The sequence below is a fragment of the Notolepis coatsorum genome, assembly GCF_963971535.1.
Source record: "Notolepis coatsorum genome assembly, chromosome: 8".
Lineage (NCBI taxonomy): Eukaryota > Metazoa > Chordata > Actinopteri > Aulopiformes > Paralepididae > Notolepis > Notolepis coatsorum.
Genome location: NC_140172.1, coordinates 89,079,926 through 89,095,060, shown reverse-complemented (window position 1 = coordinate 89,095,060; position 15,135 = coordinate 89,079,926). Strand labels below are relative to the sequence as shown.

The 15,135-nt window shown below is 45.9% G+C and overlaps 1 protein-coding gene across 1 annotated transcript in view; it reads right to left on the bottom strand.

The window, feature by feature from the left end:
• The window catches only part of LOC311232987 (1,4-alpha-glucan-branching enzyme-like), a 576,273-nt gene that overhangs the window by 327,646 nt on the left and 233,492 nt on the right, over positions 1-15,135 (bottom strand). Inside the window, 1 exon segment of the mRNA XM_084319835.1 lies at positions 4,536-4,661. Coding sequence (XP_084175961.1) covers positions 4,536-4,661 — 126 coding nt within the window.

The following is a 15,135-nucleotide window of genomic DNA, read 5'->3' as shown; positions in this document are numbered from 1 at the left end:
CGTTGGGACGATGAGGTGTGCGTGGTCGGATCCTATGAGCAGGGTCGGGGTGGCGCCGTCGATGAGCGGTATAGGTAGTTGACGTAGGTGCACGTATTTTTCCATCAGCTTGGGGATGGGGTAGGTGTACTGTGACAGGCCTATGTCTTGGCTGGTGAAGGCATTAGTAATCCTATACTGCTTCTCGGGCTGCCCGACTGCTGCTATCGTGAAGGAGACATTTTTGCCCTTTATGGTCTTCATGTCTCTTCTAATAGTACGGATTGTCATTGTTTCTTCGCTCCCCCGCAGACCCAGCCGGGCTGCAGCGGATGCGAGGAGGAGAGTCTTTTCTGACCCATCGTCCAGGACGGTGTAAGTGTCCATGACCTTGTCCTCGTAGCTTAATATCACTCGGACCACTTTCAAGAGCACTCGGGAGCTCCCGCTGCTCGCAGGGTCGATATACATGACGTTCACTCTCGAGCTGCTTGGGGGTACGAGTTTCTTCTTGTTGCTGTCATGTAAGACATCCAAGTGGGCGCCGTCGCACTTGCTGCATTTCTTCTTTAAACGGCACTCGGCTGCCATATGGCTGCGCGCGCAGCGGCGGTTGGCTTTGATCCACTAACTCACCTCGTCAGCGATCATCTTCTTGAAAGTGTCACATTGAGACAGCCAATGTTCCTTTTCACAGTACTGGCATACAATCTTCCACTTCCCTTTCGTCGGGGGGGTGCTGTGGTTCTTGTGCTGCGGTACTGACTCGGCTTGGTGCATAACGGTCACTGACCGGCGGTTATCATTAGATCTCCGAGGTCCATCTCTTGGGCTTGGTCCACTCCACACGAACGTGTCCAGTCGTAGGCTGCTGACTTCCCTCGCGAGGAAGGCGGCCAGGTCTAGGAGGGATGGCTCGGGACCGTCGGGATCACGGTGGTCTCTCTGCCGCCGAAAGTGCTCTTGGCGGGCTGGAGGGAGCTTCTCTAGTATTCGTTCCACATTAGAGTTAGCATATAGTTCATATCTCCCTTTCTCCTTTTGGGACCCCAGCATTCCTACCAGGGATTGTACCTTGATAGAGAGGTCATCCAATGCTCTATTGTCTTTGGCTGGGGGGAGGCGGTCGATATCTCTTATTTCCTGTATCACGTAGTCCCATATGCGTCCATAACGCTGGTCGAGGGCCACTAGAGCCGCGGAGTATGGGGTGCTTGAGTTGGAATATGCCAGCGCTATATTATGCGCTCTGGGCACCTTGAGATGCATGAGGAGGATGGCATATTTGTACGACTCATCAGGGACGTCGGACATCATAGTCTCCAAGCACATCCGTAATTCCGTGTACTGTGCTCTGTCCTCGTGCGTAAAGTCTGGGAACGTCGGTGTGCCAAGGTACGATGCCATGGATGGCTGGCACATTGGTGAGCGTAGGGGAAGAGGCCTCCTGGGCGAGTCTCCCCGTACGTGTCGTCGTGGGCTGGTACTTGGTGGGTACCAGAGGCCGGGTACCCAGGTGCTGTTCCTCGGTGCTGACTGTACGTCAAACTCACCCGTGAGTTGAGTCGGGGTTTGTAGCGCAGTGACTCTGGGCTGAAGTCTGGGCTGTACTGGGCCTCCTGGTCCTGAGTATGTTGCTGCTGGTAGGCTTGACTTTCCTCCTCTTCCTCTTCCTCTTCTAGGTCCTGAAGCCTTCTATTCAGTCTCTCTGCCCCGTAGGCCGGTTCTTCCCGGTTGCTGGGTCTCGTATGGACCGGTCGGGGAGGGGGTTCGGAGACGTAAATAGGATCCTTCTGTTGGCCGGGTTCCGGGTCGCTTTGTCAGGTAGGGGAAGGTGCCCTAGACCCTTGTCGTGATGATGTCCGGGAGCTCCGTGCGGAGAGAGGGGGTGTCGCCCTGGCAATCAATTGCTCTATCATCTGCGCCTGCAGCCGGTCGCGCTCTGCTTCGCGCTGGGCATGGGCGGCGTCGCGCTCTGCTTCGCGCTGGGCATGGGCGGCGTCGCGCTGTGTATTGGCGTCGTCGCGCTGTGCATTGGCGCGGTCTCTTTCAATGTTCTCTTCCGTCTGAAGGCGTCTGGTCTCCAGTCTTATGCGGTCGTCTTCACTCCTTTGTTGCGCCTGGAAGCGCTCTCGCTCGTTTGCAGAGTGTTCGCGTTCACTAAGGGCTTGCGCTTGGAGTTGCGCGTGAAGGCGCTCTCGTTCCGCTGCTGATTGTTCGCGCTCGCTCGTCTGTTGAGCCTGAAGGCGCTCTCTTTCCATGGTAGAGTGTTCGCGCTCACTTAATTGTTGCGCCCGGAGGCGCTCTTGTTCCATGGCAGAATGTTCGCGCTCACTTAATTGTTGCGCCCGGAGGCGCTCTTGTTCCATGGCAGAATGTTCGCGCTCACTAAGCGTCTGTGCTTGAAGTCGATCGCGTTCACCCTGAAGTCGATCGCGTTCGGTGGAGGCTGTCAGGGTGGCGATGAAGGCTTGCGCCAGTATCTGGTCCGCCTCGCTGGGGGATGACACTGATGGAGGTGATCGGCTTCTGACAGTGCTCGTTGGAGATCTGTTCTCCTGGCGTGCCCCGAGGTCCATCTCCTGGGCGCGCTTCTCTTCTGATGGTGTGTCGGGTTCTGTCCCTGTAGCGCTTTCTTTATCCTGGAGCTCTCCGGGGACTATCCCGTTGACGTTGTCTGGGGGTATAGTCATGTCATGTCCCCCCTGGTCCCCCCCGTGAGCTTGGTCAGTTTCGTTAGAACCCACTGGGGTCTCTACTGGCAGGGTCGCCTGGTCGATAGGATTTGACATGCTTTGACTATCCGCTTTATCCGTATTTAACATCTGTTTAGATAAGCTAGGTATTAGAACAACAGCGTATTCCTCCAGATAGGGAGGTGGCTGACGTTTGCGCTGCGGGCGGTCTAGCTTGGGAGAGCCGCTTGGGGAGTGTTCACCGCTGGCCATGGTTAATATCAATATTATATTAAATATTACACTGATACCCTCCGGCTCGAAGGACCAATTGTAACTGAGGGGTACAATTCCCTGACTGTATTAAAGATTGTGATATATTAAACCACTACTAGTTATGTACTTTAACTACTGGCCATACAGTACATGAATATATATGGTGAACACCCACACAAGAATAAGGCATTGACACATAAAGTTCTATTTGGAGGGTATTTATTATTATTAAGCAACGTTAGGTTACATATTGAGAATTAGGCTCGCGCTTGTATGGCGAAGAACACACGTAAAGTCAGTCAAGAGCGTAAGTCAATGAGAATAGTATGAATACTAGGATGGGTCTAAACTGACGCCACCTGTGGTATAGCAATTACATAGGGCACACTGGTACCAGCTGGAGACACTGGGGGGTTCCCTCCGGGTGTAAGGCCGGTAGGGGTAGAGGAATGTTCAGGTACAAAGTCTGGGTCAACGAGGAATAACGAGGCTCCAGATACAGGAGCCAGTGCATGTACTCCCTTGATCAGCAGACAAAGCAACAGCTATAATCCAGTATGCTCGAATAGCATGGACGACAGCTAGCCAGCCTCTTCCTAGAGGCGGGCCCGAGTGATGATCCTCACGGGGGTAAATCCCAAACGACAGTGGGATCGACGGTTCTCTTCTCCAACGGTCACGGTACCAAAGCAATATAATCCAACCAGAAATGGTTCTGCAGTCGCCGGTGTAGGTTCTCCGGTGTACATATCCAACGGTTCTCGCCTAGGACTCCTCGGGTGGGGGCACTAATTTAGGCCGCCCAGCCTGGATAAGTGCACTAGCTATATACACGACGAACCGGTGGTAATGCTGGTCACTGAAGAACTGTAGCCGCACGATACACTATAAATGATCGACTATTACTTCACATTAGAATAAGTCGAACTCAACGTTACTGCGTTAAACTCTGACACTTTAGTATTCCACTCGCACGCGGTTCTCAATACTCTATTTAGATGCAATGTTGCTAACTTCACTGCACGTTGACTCATGGTGAAGGCATCAAGGTTTGAACTGAACTATTGCTGTTTACACCTGCGCCGTATTTATACGTAAGGTGAATTATCTAGTGCCAACCTCAGTTCTGTCTCGTATTACTGCGCAGACTCTGGACATGTTGAGACATGCCTGGAGTTGCCTTTGAACTTGCCGTTGGGGGCTTGGTCGTTGGCGCCTAGGGGTCGCTGTCCAATAGGAGAGCGAACACTACTCTGGTTTGTACACAGGTAAAGGGATATTCCGTGTATATATACAAATAATATACAAGGGATATCAAACGATATACAAATATTATACAAGGGATATCAAGCAATAAATATATATATTCGGTTTAATCTGACCCTTTGTAACAATTATTATTATTATTATTATTATTATTATTATTATTATTATTATTATTATTATTATTATTATTATTATTATTATTATTATTATTATTATTATTATTATTATTATTATATCATGTGGTCAGCCTTTGTTCTTTCCCACCTTTCATGCGACAACTGCTGGACAGAACAATATTCCCAGTAATAAACAACACACATACAGAAATACTGTACATACCAGGAAAGGCTGCGGTGGGTCCCAGTGTACCCAGTCGTAGGTGCAGGAATCCAGCGTCTTGGTAACATATTTGGCCCAGGGAGAGATCCTGTATAGCTCCTCCCCCTCTGATGTCACTACCACCATCTGATTGGATGAAACACAAGAAGAAGAGACTGCTGTCAAAGAGGGTGAAGGAGAGAAGAGAGCGATCACGGGAGAGCGTTAATGGGTGGTGATTAGTGTTGGGGGTAACATGTTACAAAAATCATTTAGCTGACGCTTTTATCCAAAGCAACTTACAAGTTTTGTACGACAAGTCATCAGACTCCATAAACAAAAATATCCGCCAAATCCCCTGTTTCTTCGTCAAATGTATATACTCTCTTTCTTAGACTCTTTTTGTATCACAAACAATACTGTATTTGTAAATCTGGTATGTCATAAATGTATAGATGTAGCAGTATTGTCTATCTGTATGTCATGTATGTCATATATGTTATGATGAATTGAAAATGGGGGACCCTGGTCTGCATCCCCTTAACAATTGTGTGTATTGAGCTGTACTGTATTGTACCCATTCTGCAATCTGTTAATAAAGTTTTCAATCAATCAATTTCAACACAGAAACCACAGGGTTATAAAACAGCTGCATTTAATAATGAGGTGAGTGTTGACTAGAAAGGTTTCAGCCTGTTTTAACCTCCACTTTACCCACTTTCAAACAAAGCTTGTGAAAAATGTATGCAGCTGTTTTCTAAATATATGCAACTGTCTTAACACATTGTGCGCCATAAACGGCGTAAGTAGTTATTGCCCGCCATGCGTTGAACGCCAACAACGGCGTAAATCGTTTTTGGGATCAATATTTAATTTTTTCGCCATGGCATTCATAATTCATCCAGCCTCCCTCCGGACTGCAGCGGCACCCTGTCTGAGATTGCAACGCCTCAATACCGCCGCCTGATGGATGGTCGGGTGAGTTACACTCACGCCAAAACGGAAGTGGCAATTGGTGCATTGAGGAAATTCCTCCGGCAGTACTATCTTGTTACGTGGATCAAGAGACACACTCGAGTGCATTTGGATCGCTTTCGAAATGCAATAATCGATATGATTTCGGCGTTCATTGCGCCATACAAACCGGAAATGGATCTAGGAGATCGACGTCAAATAATTGGGATATTTTTTCTCCAGTCTCATCGGCGAACGGTAAGAGGACACTAACGTTATTTTCAGCCCGATTGTCCATTTCTTTGTTTGCAATCAGTCTGATCAATATATCAACCCATACTAAATAAAGCCGTTACTGACGATCAAGGAATTACAAACGACCCCCCCCCCCTTTCCTTCACACGTGATGAAGCATAATGTATACCGATCATATACATTAGAATTTTTTAATATATCGTGTATAGGAAAGAAACGCCAATCGATAATCTATCGTATGCGTCAGGGCCTATAACTAGTATTGCAAAGGGTCAGATTAAACTGAATATATATTTGTATCGTTTGATATACCTTGTATATTGTTTGTATATATACACGGAATATCCCTTTACCTGTGTACAAACCAGAGTAATATTTGCTCTCCTATTGGACAGCGACCCCAGGCGCCAACGACCAAGCCCCCAACGGCAAGTTCAAAGGCAACTCCGGGCATGTCGGTACATGCCCAGAGTCTGCGTAGTAATACGAGACAAGAACTGAGGTTGGCACTAGATATTCACCTTACGTATAAATATGGCGCAGGTGTAAACAGCAGTAGTCTTACAAAAACCTTAATGCCTTCACCACGAGTCAACGTGCAGTGAAGTGAGCAACTTTGCATCTAAATAGAGCATTGAGAACCGCGTGCGAATAGAATGTTAAAGTGTCAGAGTTTAACGCAGTAACGTTGAGTTCGACTTAATCTAATGTGAAGTAATAGTCGATCATTTATAGTGTATCGTGCGGCTACAGTTCTTCAGTGACCAGCATTACCACTGGTTCGTCGTGTATTTAGCTAGTGCACTTATCCAGGCTGTGCGGTCTAAATCCGTGCCCACACCCGAGGAGTCCTAGGCGAGAACCGTTGGATATGTACACAGGAGAATCTACACCGGCGATTGCAGAACCATTTCTGGTTGGATTATATTGCTTTGGGACCGTGACCACCGGAGAAGAGCACCGTTGATTCCACTGTCGTTTGGGATTTAACCCCGTGAGGATCACCACTCGGGCCCGCCTCTTGGAAGGGGCTGGCTAGCTGTCGTCAATGCTATCGAGCATATTGGATTACAACTATTGCTTTGTCTGCTGATCAAGGGAGTACATGCACCGGCTCCTGTATCTGGAGCCTCGTTATTCCTCGTTGACCCAGACTTTGTACCCGACCATTCCTCTACCCCTCTCGGCTTTACACCCCGGAGGGAACCCCCCAGTGTCTCCAGATGGTACCGGTGTGGCCCATATAATTGCTATACCACAGGTGGCGTCAGCTTAGACCCATCCTAGTATTACTACTATTCTCATTGACTTATGCTCTTGACTGACTTTACGTATGTTCTTCGCCATACAAGCGCGAGCCTAATTCTCAATCTGTAACCTAACGTTGCTTAATAATAATAAATAACCCTCCAATAGAACTTTATGTGTCAATGCCGTATTCTTGTGTGGGTGTTCACCATATATATTCATGTACTGTATGGCCAGTAATTAAAGTACATAACTAGTAGTGGTTTAATATATCACAATCTTTAATACAGTCAGGGTATTGTAACCCCTCAGTTACAACTAGCGTTTTTGGAATTACAGCAGAAAAGCTTAAAAACATACTTATATTCTAGATGGTATTAACACAACAATGTACGAATGAAAAAATATAACGTTCCCACATCCGGAACGATAGATAATCGATGTTGAATGGGCCATAGTAATGCAGATATAGCTATAATATTTAAAAAGTTATAGCCCTGCAAAGAAGGTAAACATCTCCATAGGCTTACAGCGGTGGCAGACTGGGTATAATGATGGCGCCCAATGTGTTAAGGCCAACTTATGTACTTCAATAGGTCAATGTGTTGCCGGAGGTGCCTTTGGTCCCGGTGTAGGTCAAGGAACCTTCATCATGCATCTCTCCAAAAATGGACCTGTGCACAGGTTGACAGAGGCCAACATGGTTCACTGTGATTGACGGTCATTGACCCATTACTGTTCCTCAAAACACCACAAGAATGTCTGAATTACTTCAAAGATTGAATCAAGAGCGAGGAGGCAGCGTAAAAAAGCCATGTGGAATATACAGAAATATGTGGAAATGTGCTGCAAAATATATATTGTAAAAAGTGTTGCTAGGCCTGGCTGTAATTATTCACTCTATAATTGGGGTTGATCAAAACTCTGGAGGCCATGGGGCAAAACAAGGAAACTATAAAAGAAGGAAGGGTCATCACGTCAGAATACCAGGGCTTTATACTCTGCTTGGTGCCAGACTTGTGGTGCCAGTTCTATTGAAGCCTGTATTAAGATTTTAAATATACAAGCTATCTGAAATATACTGTGGGAGCCGGCAGAGAAGCAGCAGAGGAGAGGTGATGGATAACATGCGTGTTGTGGAATATTTTAAACGAGCCAAACAGTGAAACTGTAGAAATTCAGATTAATCAAATTGTATAAAAATAGAACATTTATTATCCGTTTCCATGGCCATAGAAAGAATATAATCAGTTTACAATCAGAGACAAATGTGTACACACAAAGCGTCTGACCAGAAAGTGACAGCGAGCTCTGGTCAGACTTACAATAAATACATAATTGACATGACGTACATAAGATGACCAGATATGACAAGAAAGGTAAACAAAAAATGCCCTAGTGAGAAAATGAAAACAAAAGATGGGTCTAGGGCAGGGGTGGGCAATTATTTTTCCCAGGGGGCCAAATGAGCAACTGAAAATATTTTGGAGGGCCGGGCCAAAATTCCGAACTCAATTATGCATAATATATTTTATTTCTATATAAAAAGCAGTAAATGGCATTGTTTTGACCGCTGGTAAGAGTGTATGTTATTATTTGGCAATTAAAAGGTGAGGTTAGCTTTAAAAAATATAATTTATTCAAATAGAATTTCCAAAATGATAAATAATAATAATGATAAACAAAATGTGAAACATTTAACTCATTTTCAGTCACATTAATAACAAAGGGCATTTGAGTTTTATATACTATTGAAACAAGGATTTTCTTAGATTTCTAAAGACATCACATCATATTTGTAGCTAAAATAAACAAGACATGTCACTGAACTGTGTAAAGAAAAGTGTCCCAGTTTTGTAGCCTTTTTGACTTTACATTTAATGTTTTCAGAACTGTGCAAAAAAAAGATCATGTGTCCCATTTCACTTGTTATATTTCCACATTTTAGTGTTCTTTAGTTCTTTTTTTTTACTGTGCAGAAAAAAGAAAGGGATCAAGTGTCCCATTCCACTTGTTATATTCCCACATTTTAGTGTTCTTCAGTTCTTTTTTTTTTATTCAGTGTGAGAAATCCAGTCTCTTTTGAGCTTTAACAAGTCCATCAAAGTCAGGTTGAATGTCTGAGGTGGAGATGCGAAGCACAGCTGACATGTTCATCAGTGAGAGAGGATCTGTACCTGGATTTGGTAAACTTCATGACTGAGAATGTCTGTTCACATAATGTAGGTGGATCCAAAGAGAACCAACATCTTCTGAGCATGTCTCCCCATGTTTGGAAAGTTCTCCTCCTTGAGAGCAGAGTAGAACTCTAGCAGTGATGCTGACTTAAAGTGCTCTTTCAGTAGTGAATCAGACTGCAGGTCAATGAGTTCAAGCTGAACATCAGTGGGTGCACTATCAACACTGCAGGTAAAGGGAGAGGAAACCAGCTGCATTTACATTTACATTTACATTTAGTCATTTAGCTGACGCTTTTATCCAAAGCGACTTACAAGTTCTGTACGACAAGACAGCAAGAAGGGTACAACTCTATCAGCTGAGTAACAATGTGCATCAAAGTGTTGCGTGTTACAGTGTAGGTTAGTTTATTAGGACAAGTGCATGACAGTAAGGTTAGTCAGGGTTAGATTTTTATTTTTATTTTTTTATCATTTCAGATAATGGTTGAATAAGTGAGTCTTTAGTCGACGGCGAAAGATTGGACGGGATTCGGCTGTCCTAACTGGGATGGGTAGTTCATTCCACCATTGTGGGGCAAGGACTGAGAATAGGCGGCTTCTCTTTGATGACCCTCCGGGAGCTTGGATAGGAGTAGGTCTGAGGCGGCCAGAAGATGCAGAGCGTAGGGGCCTTGAGGGTGTGTAGTTAGAGACTATTGACCGGAGGTAGGCGGGAACGGTTCCCTTTGCCGCACGGTATGCTAGGTCAAGGGCCTTGAAGCGGATACGTGCAGCAATGGGGAGCCAGTGCAGGTCCCTAAGAAGTGGGGTGACATGGGCCGACTTCGGTAGGTTTGAGATCAGGCGGGCCGCTGCGTTTTGAATGAGTTGAAGAGGCTTGGTGGCAGTGGCCGGGAGGCCAGCTAGCAGTGCGTTGCAGTAGTCGAGGCGGGAGATGACTGTTGATTGGACGAGGAGTTGGGTGGCTTCTTTTGTCAGGAAGGGGCGTATCCTTCTGACGTTGCTCAGGAGGAATCTGCAGGTTCTGGTTGTCGCTGCGATGTGAGCAGAGAAGTTCAACTGGTCGTCGAGGACAACACCAAGGTTCTTGGCGGTCGGGGACGCGGTCACAGCTGCATTCTCGACTGTGATGGAGAGGTCGGTCAGGGGGGAGGATTTGGCCGGCAGGTGGAGCAATTCTGTTTTGCTTAGGTTCAGTTTGAGGTGGTTGGTCGTCATCCAGGCGGAGATGTCGGACAGACAGGCCGAGATCCGCTCAGAGACGTGGATATCTGAGGGAGGGAAGGAGAGGAAGAGTTGAGTATCATCGGCATAACAATGATATGAGAAGCCATGAGACGTGATAATGTTACCCAGTGATTTAGTGTAGAGGGAGAAGAGAAGGGGTCCTAGGACCGAGCCCTGGGGGACACCCGTCCGGAGGGGGCGGGTGGCCGACAGAGTTCCTCTCCATGACACTTGGTATGAGCGGTCGTTGAGGTATGATGTCAGCCATGTCAGCGCAGATCCAGCCACTCCCATTCCTGCGAGGGCCGCGAGGAGGATCTGATGGTTGACTGTGTCGAAGGCTGCAGATAGATCTAGGAGAATCAGGACAGAGGAGAGGCCTTTCGCTTTTGCTAAGTGAAGTGCCTCTGTGACCGCAATGAGGGCCGTTTCTGTGGAGTGGCCAGTCCGGAAGCCAGACTGATTGGGGTCTAGGAGGTCATTCTGTAAGAGATAAGCAGTAAGTTGGTTGGATACAGCACGTTCAAGTGTTTTAGAAAGGAAGGAGAGAAGAGAGACAGGACGATAGTTGGCTATGACGGTGGGGTTCAGGGTTGGTTTTTTTATGAGGGGCGTGACTCTGGCTTGTTTTAGGGAGGTGGGGACCACCCCCGAGTTGAGTGAGGAGTTGATGGTTGCAGTTAGGAATGGGAGGATATCCGGTGCTATGGTCTGGAGGAGTAGGGAGGGTAGCTGGTCCAGCTGGCATGTAGTTGGACGGTTCGATGTTACCAGTGTCAGGGTCTCGGCTTCTGTAATGGGAGAGAAAGATGACAGAGTGAAGGATGAGGTTCTCGATTCAGCGTTTTGGAATGGGTGGGGGTTGGGAGAAGGAGCTGCGGATGTTCTCCACTTTTTCCTCAAAGAAGATCGCAAAGTCTTCGGCAGAAAAAGATGAGGGAGGAGGGGGTGGGGGGGGAGTGAGGAGGGAGGACATGGTAGCATGCAGTTTGCGAAGATTCTTGGCAGATGCCTCGATCCTATGGTGAAAGAAAGAAGCTTTGGCATTAGTAATGGTTTTGGAGAATGTTAACAAGAGGTTGTGATATGTGTCGATGTCAGCAGTGAGGCGTGACTTTCTATACTTCCTCTCAGCCGCTCTCAGGACCTGTCTTTGTTCTCTCACTGCATCCGCAGCCATGGACTGTGTGGGGAACGGCGGGCAGGTTTCTCAACGAGGGGACAGAGCTTGTCAAAGGAGGTTGCAAGGGCTGAGAGGAGGGTGGAGGTTGCCATCTCTGTGGGGAGAGCAGAGAAGGTGTCACTCAAAGGTAGAGCGGATATTATGTCAGAGGAGAGGGTGGAGGGGGATAGGGAGGCCAGGTTACGTCTGAGTGAGACGGTTTGAGTTGGGGTGAAGACCTTTCGGTTAAAGGGGAACTCCACTATGTCAGACCTTGCAATCAAAAGTTAGGGGGCGCACTGAAATTATGGCAAGGGTTATTAGCCCCCTAACTTTTGATTGCAAAGTCTGACATTGACCCCCTTTTCAGGAGTTGACCTAGAGCCCACCAAGGTCATGCATACCAAGTTTGGTCAATGTCAGACCTTGCAATACACTGTAAGGCACTGTAAGGCTACTGTCCTGCCTCACTTCCAGTGATGAAGCTAAGCTATGCTAACGGAGCGTCTATTCCCAAAGCTAAAATGCACGCACAGAGACAAAAAAGGTATGCATCTTCTTGTCTAACTCCAGGGAAGATGTTAAATAAGCTAATTTCCAAAAAAAGTGGAGTTCCCCTTTAAGCATGAGCGTTAGTGAGAAGGATATGAAGGAATGGTCAGATACATGTAGGGGAGTTACCGTGGTGTTAATGATGCTGGAGTTATGGGAAAATATGAGATCCAAGGAGTTGCCTGCTTTGTGGGTGGGAGGCATGGCAGTGGGAGTCAGGTCAAATTGTTGTAGGAGGGAGACCACTGGGACCGACTGAGATGAGTCAGGCCAATAGAAGGAGTGGGGTACCATCTTCCGGTAAGGAGCTTAGAAGCATGTCCAGCTCATCTATGAAGTGATCGAGGGGACCTGGAGGGCGATAGAGTGTAACAATGTTGAGATTGAAAGGATTAGAGACAGATACTGCATGATATTCGAGGGAGGAGAGTGGCAGTTCTGGGAGTTGTGTTAGGTTTGTAGCCCATGAAGGAGATGTCATGAGGCCAGTGCCTCCACCCCGTCTGGAGGGTCGAGGTGTGTGAGTGAAGTTATAGTTTGTAGATAATGCTGCAGGTGTTGATGAGTTATTGGGAGTTATCCAGGTCTCAGTTAGAGCCAGGAGCTGCAGATTTAGACTATGGGCGTAGGCAGTAATGAAGTCAGCTTTCTTGACTGCCGATTGACAATTCCAATTCCAAGATTTTAAAATCTTGAAAACGCCTTGAAAATTCATCATGCAGTTCTCCTCTCCTAACATGGATGAGTACCTGTGCCGGTGATCATCTGATGGTTTGACTTCTTTCAGGGTTTTCATGTGTTCGAGATTGTTGCTGCCTAGTTGCAGCAATTAATTAATTGCAACTTTGTCATGAAGGCTTTCACATGGCTATGCATTTCATGAGCAAAAATGACCTTGCCCTGCAGTTGTGTGCTCAGTAGGGATGGGTACCGTTCACATTTGAACCGATACGGTACAGGTACCTGTGAATCGATACCGGTACCCAATGGTACCTTTTTTCTGTACTTTAGTCTCTAAAAATGTAATCTACCTACCTCAGTTGTGAAAAAAAAATCCAAACTTCAAATAACCACACTTTTTACCGTTTTTGGCTTGCCATTGCCCCGACTGCTTTGTTGTTGAATCAAGTCAAATCCTAGGTAAGCGTATATTGTGCGTGTGAACGTTGACATGGGAAAAAAAAGTAAAAAAAAAAGAAAAGAAATAATTATGGTGTAATCTTTTGCGGGCCGGTCAGAATCATCCCGCGGGCGGTATTTGGCCCGTGGGCCGTACAATGCCCAGGTCTGGTCTAAGGGCTTTGTTATGTCTCACTCAGAACTGGAGTCGAAAATAACCTTGGACGTGTCATATCTGCTGGCCCTTTGGCTGTTGTTTTAAGAAACACTGTCAGACTGTCGCCCTAGTGTCTGAGCTGTATACTAGTTAAACATATTAACTAGTCAAGGCTGTACAGAGAATATGTATTTATAACAGAACTATCGACATGATAATATTTTCCGATCACATGCGTTTCCCACTGTGTGTGTCTATGCCTATGTTATTTGTTCCGATGACAAAAAACGGGCTTGTACAGCAATCAGGCCGATACCCATATATGGAGTTCCGCCACAATCAGCCAGAGTAATGACACCTGTGTCTAATTCACAGAGAGCGGCTGCAGCTCGTTACCGCACTGATTGGAGAGACAAAAAGGGCGAACACATGGAGAGAGTTGGAGAACCATGATCGGCAAATCCATGATGGACGTGACCAGGGGTGTAAAGTACTTGAGTAATTGTACTTCGTTACAATACTTAAGTACTGTTTTTGGGGATTTCTACTTTACTCAAGTATTATTAGGTTTATATACTTGTACTTCTACTCGATTACATTTCAGAGAAAAAAAATACATACTTTTTACTCCTTACATTTAAAATGCAGACCTACAAAGTACAAAGTACAAATCTTGCAGGTCCAACAATTTTAATTAGTATATTTGTTTCTCTGGTCGAACTAACGTTAACGTTATTAATCCTGCGTCCGCACTTTATTTAAAAACAGCCAATCAAATCTGCATCAATGGAAAATGTACCCGCCCATACCCATGCTGTGCAAGAATAGAAAGCGGGGATCTTTGATTAAACACCTGCTATCAGAAGAATAGACAGTCAGAGTGAAAAGCTACAGAAGATGGACAACTTTACAACTGGATGCTGTGATGTGAATGCCATCCATGTTAGTTTACCTTGACATGTTTTTTCACAATTCGATGGAGAAGTGCATTAAATCATTTTAATGCAAAAACAGTGTCCTCTGTTCTTTAATATCAGCATTGTCTATCGCAGAACACATTCCATTGTGGGCCGAGTGTATGCTTGGTTTCATTCCAGCCTTGCCTAAACACCAGCTGATGATTTCACTAATTGGCTCACCTCTTCAACTAACTCACCTGGTGCAATATGTAGTTAAAATGAAAACTTGGCCCACGATGGAATGAGTTTGAGACCCCTGGTCTATCCCTTGCAATAAAAAAAAGTTTTAACTTTAACTTTTTAGTACTTAAGTACATTTAAAACTAGAAACGTTTTTACTTTTACTCAAGTGTGTTTTTAGCCAGATACTTTTACTTGAGTACGATTTTGAGACGGTACCCATACTTTCATGTATAATTGCTGGGTACTTTTTACACACCTGGATGTGACTAGAGAGAACATTAATACACTGTGTATGCTCTGTTTTGGAAGGAAGACCCTGCTGTTCACTGCAAGATCCGGTGATTTAGGGTTAGCAATTTGGCTTTTAGAAATTGTAACGTTAACAAAACATAAAATCTTCTGGTGAAATGCAATTTTCCCATTAACCCCACAGGCAGCATCAGAGACAAAAGTACTGGGGCACGGTAAAAGAACAGACCGTTCATTTCAGCCATAGGCGGGAAAGAAAATGCACCATGGAAAATTGCTGACAATTAGTGAGATATTATAATGAGTCTGTCTTTATCCTGTGCACATTCTGTTCTCTCAGCACCCTTAGTGCTGGGCGATATATTGTGAACCTCGA